Source organism: Panulirus ornatus, chromosome 17, assembly GCF_036320965.1.
Source record: "Panulirus ornatus isolate Po-2019 chromosome 17, ASM3632096v1, whole genome shotgun sequence".
NCBI classification, from domain to species: domain Eukaryota; kingdom Metazoa; phylum Arthropoda; class Malacostraca; order Decapoda; family Palinuridae; genus Panulirus; species Panulirus ornatus.
The window spans coordinates 44,029,641-44,043,415 of NC_092240.1; the positions used below are offsets into that span (position 1 = coordinate 44,029,641).

At 40.7% G+C, this 13,775-nt stretch overlaps 1 protein-coding gene across 1 annotated transcript in view; it reads left to right on the forward strand.

Moving 5' to 3' along the window:
• Nucleotides 1-13,775, forward strand: part of LOC139754433 (unconventional myosin-XIX-like) — a 402,035-nt gene that overhangs the window by 367,787 nt on the left and 20,473 nt on the right. Inside the window, exon 15 of the mRNA XM_071671709.1 lies at nucleotides 9,439-9,529. Coding sequence (XP_071527810.1) covers nucleotides 9,439-9,529 — 91 coding nt within the window. The remainder of the gene's footprint in view (nucleotides 1-9,438; nucleotides 9,530-13,775) is intronic.

Here is a 13,775-nt window from a genome sequence, read left to right on the forward strand (position 1 = left end):
ACTTTCTTCTTCCACACACTTTACCAAACTCAGTCACCAGCTTCTGCAGTTTCTCACATGAATCAGCCACCAGCGCTGTATCATCAGCGAACAACAACTGACTCACTTCCCAAGCTCTCTCATCCCCAACAGACTTCATACTTGCCCCTCTTTCCGAAACTCTTGCATTTACCTCCCTAACAACCCCATCTATAAACAAATTAAACAACCATGGAGACATCACAATCCCCTGCCGCAAACCTACATTCAGTGAGAACCAATCACTTTCCTCTCTTCCTACACGTACACATGCCTTACATCCTCGATAAAAACTTTTCACTGCTTCTAACAACTTTCCTCCCACACCATATATTCTTAATACCTTCCACAGAGCATCTCTATCAACTCTATCATATGCCTTCTCCAGATCCATAAATGCTACATACAAATCCATTTGCTTTTCTAAGTATTTCTCACATACATTCTTCAAAGCAAACACCTGATCCACACATCCTCTACCACTTCTGAAACCACACTGCTCTTCCCCAATCTGATGCTCTGTACATGCCTTCACCCTCTCAATCAATACCCTCCCATATGATTTACCAGAAATACTCAACAAACTTATACCTCTGTAATTTGAGCACTCACTTTTATCCCCTTTGCCTTTGTACAATGGCACTATGCACGCATTCCGCCAATCCTCAGGCACCTCACCATGAGTCATATACATTAAATAACCTTACCAACCAGTCAACAATACAGTCACCCCCTTTTTTAATAAATTCCACTGCAATACCATCCAAACCTGCTGCCTTGCCGGCTTTCATCTTCCGCAAAGCTTTCACTACCTCTTCTCTGTTTACCAAATCATTTTCCCTAACCCTCTCACTTTGCACACCACCTCGACCAAAACACCCTATATCTGCCACTCTATCATCAAACACATTCAACAAACCTTCGAAATACTCACTCCATCTCCTTCTCACATCACCACTACTTGTTATCACCTCCCCATTTGCGCCCTTCACTGAAGTTCCCATTTGCTCCCTTGTCCTACGCACTTTATTTACCTCCTTCCAGAACATCTTTTTATTCTCCCTAAAATTTACTGATAGTCTCTCACCCCAACTCTCATTTGCCCTTTTTTTCACCTCTTGCACCTTTCTCTTGACCTCCTGTCTCTTTCTTTTATACATCTCCCACTCAATTGCATTTTTTCCCTGCAAAAATCGTCCAAATGCCTCTCTCTTCTCTTTCACTAATACTCTTACTTCTTCATCCCACCACTCACTACCCTTTCTAATCAACCCACCTCCCACTCTTCTCATGCCACAAGCATCTTTTGCGCAATCCATCACTGATTCCCTAAATACATCCCATTCCTCCCCCACTCCCCTTACTTCCATTGTTCTCACCTTTTTCCATTCTGTACTCAGTCTCTCCTGGTACTTCCTCACACAGGTCTCCTTCCCAAGCTCACTTACTCTCACCACCCTCTTCACCCCAACATTCACTCTTCTTTTCTGGAAACCCATACAAATCTTCACCTTAGCCTCCACAAGATAATGATCAGACATCCCTCCAGTTGCACCTCTCAGCACATTAACATCCAAAAGTCTCTCTTTCGCACGCCTGTCAATTAACACGTAATCCAATAACGCTCTCTGGCCATCTCTCCTACTTACATATGTATACTTATGTATATCTCGCTTTTTAAACCAGGTATTCCCAATCATCAGTCCTTTTTCAGCACATAAATCTACAAGCTCTTCACCATTTCCATTTACAACACTGAACACCCCATGTATACCAATTATTCCCTCAACTGCCACATTACTCACCTTTGCATTCAAATCACCCATCACTATAACCCGGTCTCGTGCATCAAAACCACTAACACACTCATTCAGCTGCTCCCAAAACACTTGCCTCTCATGATCTTTCTTCTCATGCCCAGGTGCATATGCACCAATAATCACCCACCTCTCTCCATCCACTTTCAGTTTTACCCATATTAATCGAGAATTTACTTTCTTACATTCTATCACATACTCCCACAACTCCTGTTTTAGGAGTATTGCTACTCCTTCCCTTGCTCTTGTCCTCTCACTAACCCCTGACTTTACTCCCCAGACATTCCCAAACCACTCTTCCCCTTTACCCTTGAGCTTCGTTTCACTCAGAGCCAAAACATCCAGGTTCCTTTCCTCAAACATACTACCTATCTCTCCTTTTTTCACATCTTGGTTACATCCACACACATTTAGGCACCCCACTCTGAGCCTTCGAGGAGGATGAGCACTCCCCGCGTGACTCCTTCTTCTGTTTCCCATTTTAGAAAGTTGATACAAGGAGGGGAGGATTTCTGGCCCCCCGCTCCCGTCCCCTCTAGTCGCTTTCTACGACACGCGAGGAATATGAACATCCATTTTTATTCCCTTTGCTTTTTTGCAATGGTACTGTACAGTCTTCCGCCAATCCTCACCCACGTCCCATGGGCCATATACAGAGTGAAAATCATAACTAGCCAATCAGCACATCATACTCTTTCTTATAAAATTCAACTGTCTATTTAAGAGTCCTAGTATTACTCAGTACCTCTTTCTCAAGGCTCCTGCAGCCCAAGGCTCTGCTACTTCTACTCCACTGATGTGGGAAATTTTTTGACACAACTGTACTCATAATGATAAAGCCTCACTAAAGGTGACTTTTCACTCCCATTGTAACCTTAAGCGAGTGGAGTCCAGCAATACCGTTTCCCATCATAACATGATGAATTTTTACATTTTCTCTGGTATTCATAACCTTATCAGTGACTGCTTTATGTAATAACATAAAATAACATGTAATAATGAAATCACGCTCTATAAGTTTCACCTACTAAACACTGTAGTACTAATGCCAAACAGAAATATATAATATCCAAAGAGATATACATAAGTATACATATGTAAGCAGTAGAGATGGCCAGAGAGTGTTATTGAATTACGTGTTAATTGATAGGTGCGTGAAAGAGAGACTTTTGGATGTTAATGTGCTGAGAGGTGCAACTGGAGGGATGTGTGATCATTATCTTGTGGAGGCAAAGATTTGTAGAGGTGTTCAAAAAAGAAGAGAAAATATTGGATGAAGAGAGTGGTAAGAGTCAGTGAACTTGGGAAGGAGACTTGTGTGAGGAAGTACCAGGAGAGACTGAGTGCAGAATGGAAAAAGGTGAGAGCAAAGGAGGTAAGGGGAGTGGGGGAGGAATGGGATGTATTTAGGGAAGCAGTGATGGCTTGCGCAAAAGGTGCTTGTGGTATAAGAAGTGTGGGAGGTGGGCAGATTAGAAAGGGTAGTGAGTGGTGAGATGAAGAAGTATGATTATTAGTGAAAGAGAAGAGAGAGGCATTTGGATAATTTGTGCAGGGAAATAGTGCAAATAATTGGGAGATGTATAAAATAAAGAGGCAGGAGGTCAAGAGAAAGGTGCAAGAGGTGAAAAAGAGGGTAATGAGAGTTGGAGTGAGAGAGTATCATTAGATTTTAGGGAGAATGAAAAGATCTTTTGGAAGGAGGTAAATAAAGTGCGTAAGGCAAGAGAACAAATGGAAACATCAGTGAAGGGGGCTAATGGGGAGTTAATAAAAAGTAGTGGTGATGTGAGAAGGAGATGGAGTGAGTATTTTGAAGGTTTGTTGAATGTGTTAGATGATAGGGTGGCAGATATAGGGTGTTTTGGTCGAGGTGGTGTGTGAAGTGAGAGGGTCAGGGAGAAGGTTTTGGTAAATAGAGCAGATGTAGTGAAAGCTTTGCAGAAAATGAAAGCCGGCAAGGCGGCAGGTTTGAATGGTATTGCAGTGGAATCTATCAAAAAAGGGGGTGACTGTGTTGTTGACTGGTTGGTGAGGATAGTCACTGTTTGTGTGGCTCATGGTGAAGTGCCTGAGGATTGGTTGAATGAATGAGTAGTGCCATTGTATGAAGGCAAACGGAATAAAGGTGAGTGTTCAAATAACAGAGGTATAAGTTTGTTGAATAAAATAAATAAAGTTTGTTGAATATTCCTGGGAAATTGTATGGGAGGGTATTGATTGAGAGGGTGAAGGAATGTACAGAGCATCAGATTGGGGAAGAGCAGTATGGTTTCATAAGTGGTAGAGGAAGTGTGGATCAGGTGTTTGCTTTGAGGAATGGATGTGAGAAATACTTAGAAAAATACATGTGTTTGTATGTAGCATTTATGGACATAGAGAAGGCATATGATAGAGTTGATAGAGATGCTCTATGGAAGGTATTAAGAGTATATGGTGTGGGAGCCAAGTTGCTAGAAGCAGTGAAAAGTTTTTATCGAGGATGTAAGGCATGTGTACGAGTAGGAAGAGAGATAAGTGATTGGTTCCCAGTGAATGTCGGTTTCCGGCAGGGGTATGTGATGTCTCCATGGTTGTTTGATGTGTTTATGAATGGGGTTGTCAGGGAGGTGAATGCAAGAGTTTTTGAGAGAAGGGCAAGTATGCAGTCTGTTGTGGATGAGAGGGCTCGGGAAATGAGTCAGTTGTTGTTCGCTGATGATACAGCACTGGTGGCTGATTCGGATGAGAAACTGTAGAAGGTGGTGACTAGGTTTGGTAAAGTGTGTGAAAGAAGAAAGCTGGGAGTAAATGTGAATAAGAGCAAGGATATTAGGTACAGTAAGATTGAGGGACAAGTCAATTGGGAGGTAAGTTTGAATGGAGAAAAACTTGAGGAAGTGAAGTGTTTTAGATATCTGGGAGTGGATATGGCAGAGGATGGAAACATGGAAGCAGAAGTGAGTCACATGGTGGGGGAGGGGGCGAAGGTTCTAGGAGCATTGAAGAATGTGTGGAAGGCGAGAACATTTTCTTGGAAAGCAAAAATGGGTACGTTTGAAGGAATGATGGTTCCAACAATGTTATATGGTTGCGAGGCATGGGCTGTAGATAGGGTTGTGGGGAGGAGAGTGTATGTGCTGGAAATGAGATGTTTGAGGACAGTATGTGGTGTGAGGTGGTTTGATCGAGTAAGTGATGAAAGGGTAAGAGAGATGTATGGTAATAAAGAATGTGGTTGAGAGAGTAGAAGAGGGTGTATTGAAATGGCTTGGTCACATGGAGAGAATGATTGAGGAAAGATTGACAAAGAGTATATATGTGTCAGAGGTGGAGTGAACGAGGAGAAGTGGGAGATGAAATTAGAGGTGGAAGGATGGAATGAAAAAGATTTTGAGTGATCAGGGCCTGAATATGCTGGAGGGTGAAAGGTGTGCAAGGAATAGAGTGAATTGGAATGATTTGGTATACCAGGGTCGACGTGCTGTCGGTGGATTGAACCAGGGCATGTGAAGCGCCTAGGGTAAACCTTGGAAAGTTTTGTGGAGCGGCAGCAAATATTAATTATGTACATGTGTATATATGTATATGTCTGTGTATGTATATATATGTATACATTGAAATGTATAGGTATGTATATGTGCGTGTGTAGATGTGTATGTATATACATATGTGTGTGGGTGGGGTGGGCCATTCTTTCATCTGTTTCCTTGTGCTACCTCGCTAATCCAGGAGACAGCAACAAAGTATAATAAATGAATAAATGAATATAAATAGATATGAATAGTAAGTAGGAACATTTCATGGATACATTAGGTAGAAGTAGTACATAGAAACATTAGACTGGAGCATTAGGTAGAAGTAGTGGGTTGAAACTTTTTAATAGGCAGGAACATAGGGTTGACACGTTATGTAGAAGCTGTCAGTAGGAACATTAGATAGGAGCCTCTGTAAACACCATGCTAGAGTTACCCTTTACCAGTGGCCTGTTTAGGATGAGGCACTAATGGCTAAGAAATGCCACTGGAGTTCACCTCTTGCGGAGACTCTATTGCTGGGGCCACCCCCTTGAGGAGGTTCTTGGAGGAAACAAGCCTCAGAGTTGTAGATGTATAGAGAGATAGATTTTGTTTAAATACACAGATTAAGAATGTGATTGAACTTAACTGTGTTTCTGGATTTTTTATATCCATTTCTATTAAAATTAGTTAAAAAAATCATCCCCAGAAATTTAGCCTGCATTACCTCTTTTAACCCTGTGATGAAATTCGATTCAGTGTTTAGCAATTCTGTTAAGCTGTGTTTTCTATGAATATATCCTTTAGTGGGGACCAGGTGTAGTCCATGAACATTTTTGCTTTTCAGTAAGAATATTTTGTTTTTTCAGAGCCCTAAATTCGTGCATTCAGCTTTCCAGTACCAAAAACTTTTTTTCAACACAAGATAATTCTCAGATGTATGTGGATGAGAAATGATGGAAGGGAAGAACGAAAGGGTTTTATTGATTTTGTGCTAGTGGATGAAAGGTTTAGAAAAGTTATGCTGGATACCAGAGTTGTGAGAGGATTCCTTGGAGATTCTGACCATTTTGCCTTTATTGTTGAGGTTAGGATCAGGGAGAAATGGAACTATGGCATAAGGATGAGAGGAAATGTAAAAGTGTTGGTAAGAGAGAAGATGAATGAAAAAGAATATAAGAAGAAATATGAAAGAAGGATTATTGAAATTTTAAAGGAAAGTGAAATAGAGGTAGGGTGCAGTTTTGTGTGAATGAGGTGTTAAAAATGTGTAGAGAGACTATTGAAGGTTTTAGAATTTGTGGTTGGATACAAATTTGTGAGATACAAGAAAAAAAAATGGAAATGGATGGTAGACAGATGAGGTTAGAAATGCTGTGGAAGAGATAGTAAAAAGTGCATGTAGTATATTGCTCGAAAGGAATGTACCAATGGAAGTTCAGGAAAGGAGCAGGGATGAATATTAGGTATGTAAGTAGAATGTTAAGAAACTGATGGATGAAAGGAAAGAAAGAGATGAAGATTTTGGAAGAAGGTTGAGTGATAAGTTTAAGGAAAATAAGGAATTGTGCTAAAATGAGGTGAAAAAGAAGAGATGGATGTTAGAGTGGACATGTAAATGTGTAAAGTAAGGAAGGAGAGTTGTTGAATTCAAAGAAGGAAGTGAAAAGAAGACGGAAAGAGTATTTTGAAGAACTAATGAATGTGGGGGAAGGTGCAGCAGCAGTTGTTACATGAATGGGTATGGAGGACGGAAGAAAAAGAATACAATTGTAGGAGCTTATAGCAAGGAGGGAGGTAAAATAGGTGATAATGAGGTTGAAGGAAGGAATGGATGGGATTATACCTGAAATGTTGAAGTATGGAGGAGAAAGTGTGATGGAGTGGATGCATTAGATATGTGATTTAGCTTGGAAGCAAGTTATGCCTGAGGATGTTCCTTTATCCAAAGGAAAAGTGCAAGGGATGTATGTAGCAATTGTGGGGGAATGAGTGTGTTCCATATATCAAGAAGAACGTAAGGAAGTGTTGACAGATATAGTGATGAAAGTGGCTGGTTGCAGGGTAATTGAAGAGCAAGAAGGATTTAGGAAAGCTATGGTATGTGTGGATCAGAGTTTTCCATTGAGAATGACTGTGGAAAAGTATGTAGCAAAAGGGAAGAAGTTGCATGCAGTTTTTATGGATGTGGAAAGAAAGAGTAGATGAAGATTTTGGAAGAAGTTTGAGTCATAAGTTTAAGGAAAATAAGGAATTGTGCTAGAATGAGGTGAAAAAGAAGAGGTGGATGTTAAAGTGGACATGTAAATGTGTAAAGTAAGAAGGGGAGTTGTTGAATTCAAAGAAGGAAGTGAAAAGAAGACGGAAAGAGTATTTTGAAGAACTAATGAATGTGGGGGAAGGTGCAGCAGCAGTTGTTACATGAATGGGTATGGAGGACAGAAGAAAAAAGAATACAATTGTAGGAGCTTATAGCAAGGAGGGAGGTAAGATAGGTGATAATGAGGTTGAAGGAAGGAATGGATGGGATTATACCTGAAATGTTGAAGTATGGAGGAGAAAGTGTGATGGAGTGGATGCATTAGATATGTGATTTAGCTTGGAAGCAAGTTATGCCTGAGGATGTTCCTTAATTCAAAGGAAAAGTGCAAGGGATGTATGTAGCAATTGTAGGGGAATGAGTGTGTTCCATATATCAAGAAAAACGAAAGGAAGTGTTGACTGATATAGCGATGAAAGTGGCTGGTTGCAGGGTAATTGAAGAGCAAGAAGGATTTAGGAAAGCCATGGTATGTGTGGTTCAGAGTTTTCCATTGAGAATGACTGTGGAAAAGTATGTAGCAAAAGGGAAGAAGTTGCATGCAGTTTTTATGGATGTGGAGAAAGCATATGAAAGGGTCAGGTTCAGTACTTTTTGGGGTGTGTTAAGGAAATATTGGGTAGGGGGACAACTGTTGTATGGTGGGAAATCATTCTACAATTGAGCATATGCATGTGTAAGAATGGATGGAGAGTTGAGCAAAAGTTTCGATGCACATGTGAGTGTGAGCCAGGACTTTGAGATGTAGAGATGGAGTGTGGTGTAGAGGTATGATGGCTAGTGACAAGCCTGTTTGCAGATGACACTGTTTTGTTTGTGAAGAGGAGATGATATGTGTTAGTGTAGGACATTGATGGTAAATGCAAGTAAAAGTTGAAGTAATGATGTTTGAAAGGAAACAGAGGGAAAGCATAGATTTTGTAAAGCCCTATAGAGTGAGGGTAGAAAGTGTGCTATGTTATAGATATGGGGAAGAAAGACAGAAAGAAGTGACTATTTAAATATCTGGGAGCTATCTTGGGTAAGTGAAGTAATTTGGAAGGAGAGTTAAGGAAGAGAGCAGTGCAAGGTAGAATAGTCATTGAGTCCCTTGACAGAGTAATGAACGGTTGATGTGTAAGAATGGAAGTGAAGAATGGATTAAGGGACAGCATAGTCCTCCTGACCCTGACATACAGTGGAAACATGAACATGGGATGAGTCATAGAGGTCAAGAATCCAGGCTGTAGAAATGAGCTATTTGAAAGTAGCATGTGGTATGACTAAATTGAATGAAAAAAGGAATGGGGGGGGGTGTATTAGAGCTTTGGTATGGCAGGGAATACAAAGGGAATTACCTCTGTTGGGTAGGTGAAACTTAATTCTTCAAGTTGGTTTGGGCATGTGGAAAGAATGCAAGATGGGGGAGTTTACAAGGAGAGTGTATGATACTATGAGTAAAGGATGTGGTGTAGAGGAAGACCACCTTTAATTTGGGGAAAAAAAGTGGAAGAGTGGTGGAGGGAGGGAAATGGAGGAAGATTGCATGGAATGGTTTATGGGAGGGTGGCATGTATGGACAGGGATAAGTGGAGACTCTCTTGCCACAGCCACTCACTTGGAGGAGTTAGGTATGAGATATAGAGATAGATAGTGTTTAGAATGGCAATTGAAGTTTAGATGCAGAGCTTTTTTATTCTCTAACAAGTACATATGTTGAGTCTGCTTTATATGAGATCTTTAACTATATATTAGATTTAGGTATTGTTAAAGTATAAGCATATCTAAACTTTTTATAAATTTTCAGGCATGGTTGGCCGTGAATACATCCTACACCAGTTAAAAGCATGTGGAGTTATTGAAACGGTCTCCATGAGCCAAGCTGGTTACCCAGTCAGGTAGAATTTATTTTGAGTCCTTTTTGCTTTCCATTATTACCAACTTTGGGAATAGTTTTATGTCCATATATATCAGACTATCTCTTTTATGTTTTTTTCTTTTGAGTATGTTACATTTCCTGTTATAATTATGTATTGTTCAAGAACAAACAATGGTCTTGATTTGCATACATTTAGTCTGTAGCTGTCATATATAATGTCCCAAAACCAGAGAATGCCATCTAGGGCCAAGCCCCACAGACTGCTCCATGATTTACAAGTATCATTTCTTTTTAATAAGGGACAGTTTAAATTTCCTAAGAGTGGATATCTAATTTACAAGATTATCAGGCAGCAAGAGGTCTCCATGAGAAATGAACAAGGAATGACTTTAAATTAATGGAGAGTGGAGGTTCATTTCCTTTCATAGTCAGATTGGTCTCGAACAGATTCTGCTAATGCTTCTTTGCTATACAAAGTCTTCTAATCAGTCTTCCAAACTAAAGGAAGGGGAATGTACCATTGGTTTACTGTGATCTGGCAAGAGTTCTTGACCCAGAGAAGGAGGTCCCAGAATTTCCTCTGAGGGAAAGGCAAGGACATTAAAGAACTAAAGCCTCGATTAGGGCTTCAGTTGCCTGAACTGTCTCAGCCAATATAAAAAATGAAATTCATATGCTGGATCTCTTTAAGATTCATAATTGAATCTTGTGCTGTAGTGGAACCAATAGGGGGCTTCCAACTTTCATTGCTGAAAGGAGTATCTTTACCCTTAGACAGAGGGGTACCATTAGTGGGGAGGACCATCACAAGCCTGTAATGGTGTGGGTTCATTGTCCACATGGACTTGGTTAGCTCAGGCTCCCTAGTCAATTGTTGGGTAAGGGAAGATCCAGGAGTATCCTTAAGTGGTGAGGGATGTGAAGGTGTAGACCTAAGGTCCTGTATCATGTTAGTCATTCTGTGATATAGAGAATGCTGCCCTTCTTTTACACAATAGAACTTGGGAACCATGCTGAAGTGATGACATGACTCATAAAATCAGCTGCAGTAATGCAGCTTGTTCATCATTAGTGAGCATGCATACTTTAAAGGCTGTACAGCACCAAATTAGGTGAAGAGATTATCTATCTATCCATCTATCTATTATCTATCTATCTATTTGTCCATCTATCTGTCTACATCACTGATGCCTGTTTTCCCTCCTGGATCTCCCTTGAGGGATTGGCTATAGCAATAGAGTCTCCATAACTACTGAACTCCAGTGCCCCTTCTTAGCCTTTCGTTCCTCTTCCTTAACAGACCACTGGCATAGGGCAACTCTAGCACATTGTTTGCATAGGTTCCTACCTAATGTTCCCACTGACTACTTCTAACTAATGCTCCTGCCTAATGTTCTTACCTAATATTTCTACCTATTGTTTTTACCTAATACTCCTGCCTAAATGTTCCGACCTACTAATGTTTATCACTTCTACCATTTTGCAAAAGGCAGGGTTAGCGCCTTAGTGGTCACCACAGGAAAATGTTGAGTTACAAAAAATGAGATGTGTGATTTAGGTGTTGTCAAGTGTTATTTATTATGAGAGACTTTATGTTTGTGGACAAAATATCAGCGGATCATGTTTGGAACAGGAGTGCATCTTAACAACCACTGAAGATTATCTGTGGTCATAATCTTAATTGTGACAGAAACAGGATTACTGAACAGAGAACACCTCCTCACCCACCTTGCCCTCAGGCTCAACTGTCAACAGGAAATTTTTTTGGAAGAAACACGCTATAGTATGGAGAGAGCATACTGCCTTGGAGATTTTACAGAAAAGTGTGAACAGAAAACACCTTTCCTCTAAATAGAAGCTTCATTCCTGTGTCTGAACACTGAAAATGAAAAAGTAAAAGTTACATCAATTCTTTTTGGAGTTTCTGTCATTTTGGGTGCTTTCTTGGCTGGATGTTGTCCACAGGGGTACTTCCTCCATGTATGACCCACATCCCCAAGTATGGCCCTCTCGTATCCTGACTCCTTGTGCCTTGCACTTCCCACCCCTTCCTGACACCCAACCCTGCATAGACTTCCACTATCCTTGTATGGCTTTCCCTTCCCTCTTCCCCCATCCTCTGCACTGATCTGACCCATCCCAGGCCCCCACTTCTTCATTGCCCTTCCCTCCATCAACCCCCACCTCTTGCATTGCTCTTCCCTCCACTAAGCCCCCTCCCCATACCCTAACCCCCTGCATGGCCCTTACCTTCCCACTGGGGCTTGAGTCTCCCCTTCTCAGCCTCCCACCCTCTGCATGGTCCTCCCCTCCCCCAACCCTGTTATGGCCCTTAATTCCCTTGACAACACCCCTCACCTTGCACTACAATCTCCTCCCCTGAGCCCATTACCTCCTACATGGCCCTTCCTTTCCCTGACAAAGCCTTCTCCTTCTCCAAGCTCCCAGTGCAAGGAGGGGTCCTTGCACTGCCTTCACCTTCTCTGAGCCCCCCCCCAGCACAGTCCTCATGTCCTCAGACCCCAATTCCTTGCGTGGCCTTCTTCCCAAACCCCACTTCCTACATAGCTCTCACTTCCCCAGACCCCCCACCCAGTGGTGTCTGGTCTTTGACAGTGATTGCCTATGCTAGACCTACATAGACTTTAAAAGTTTCATTCTGGGGAAAACTGCGTGGAAATAGTGTTGCCCCTGTTACCTTTTCAGACTTGTCTATTTTATTCGTCCCTGTTACCTTTTCAGACTTATCTATTTTATTCGTCCCTGTTACCTTTTCAGACTTGTCTATTTTATTCATGTTAGTTTATAGGTGGCCATGCCATTGCTCCGTTATACTGAGATTGCATGTAAATTTTGGATGAGGAAGTGTTTGTTAAGTTATTCACGACACATATTAGACGAACACTGGATTTTGCATTACATGAAGAAGCACAAAGGTTTAATTGAGAGGATTCACAGGAGAGCATCTGATGATATTTGAGTTAAGAGAGCTGAGCTACAATTAAAGGCTGTCAGCTACAAATTTGTTTTCCATGGAGGAGAGAAGAGAAGACCTGATTACAACTTTCAAGTTTCTAAATCATTTGCATGATGTCAACAGGGTACATTTCTTCAAAAGATGCAATACCAGAGTAACTATAGAACATGATAAGATCTTAGCAAAAAGAATGTTAGAGAATATATAAAAGTAGTATTTTAGGGTGAGAGTAGTGGACAGTAGGAATAAACTTAATGAGTAATCTGTAAATGTTAGCAGTGTACAAATATTTAAAATGCTTCTTGATGGTCTAGAAAGTTTGAGACAATGCTCCAGAAGATAAGAACTCTTTCTGTATACTATACAGCTGGGTAATTACACCCAGTGCAGCATTGAAATTGAATATATGAGATAAATACCTCAACTGGAAAAAGTAATCATGTAATCAAGGCAGCTGCATACTGCTGAATGAGTCCTCTGAGGGTTTAGATTGGGAAAGAGAATTCTTTAACTGTGAAAGTTTCTGTGAAATCTACAAAGAAGGAGTTAGAACATGGGTTCCATTGGATGGAGATAGGGAAGAAAAGTATATAAAAAGAGTGAACTATAACCCAGTAGAACATATCAAAAAGTAAAAGAGCTTAGATACTAAGTATGAAGGTGACATGAATGACACAAAAGCCAGCTAGCATTTCAAATGTATGAGAGAGCAAGAAATTAGTACTGTATGATAAGGAGTAAGGAGCAGAGAAACTTTTAAAAGAAAAGTGTAGATAAGGCAGAAGATAATCCAAAACATTTCTCAAAATTTATGAGCAAAGTGTCAGTATTGGAAGACACTTTTATCCAACACCAACGAGATGGGATGAGCAAGAAATTTTGTAAGGCAGTGAAACTGATAAAAAGGACAAATGTAGGCTATATTTAAACATCTTGATCCATATAAAACTCAGGGTCTCGATGAAGTCTTTCCATATGTGCTGAAGGAATGCATGGAGACACTTGTTGAGCTACTCAAAATATTGTTAAAAATGTCAATGGAAGAGGGCTAATGTCATGCCTGAGAATTTCATGAAACTGTTGTCAGACTAAGGCCTAGGAGTTGTTGACATGTAGACAAAAAGGTTGTCATGGGTCCCCAGTTATTCTTCCTTTTGTACATTTTGAAGCTGGGTCAGGGGCTTTAATGGACACCATCACCTCTCTTTGACAATTATTGAGTAAGCTTCATGTCACTCTCTTTCTGTTGTATAGTAGGTTGATCATATTCCTATTGTAGTAGCTGTAG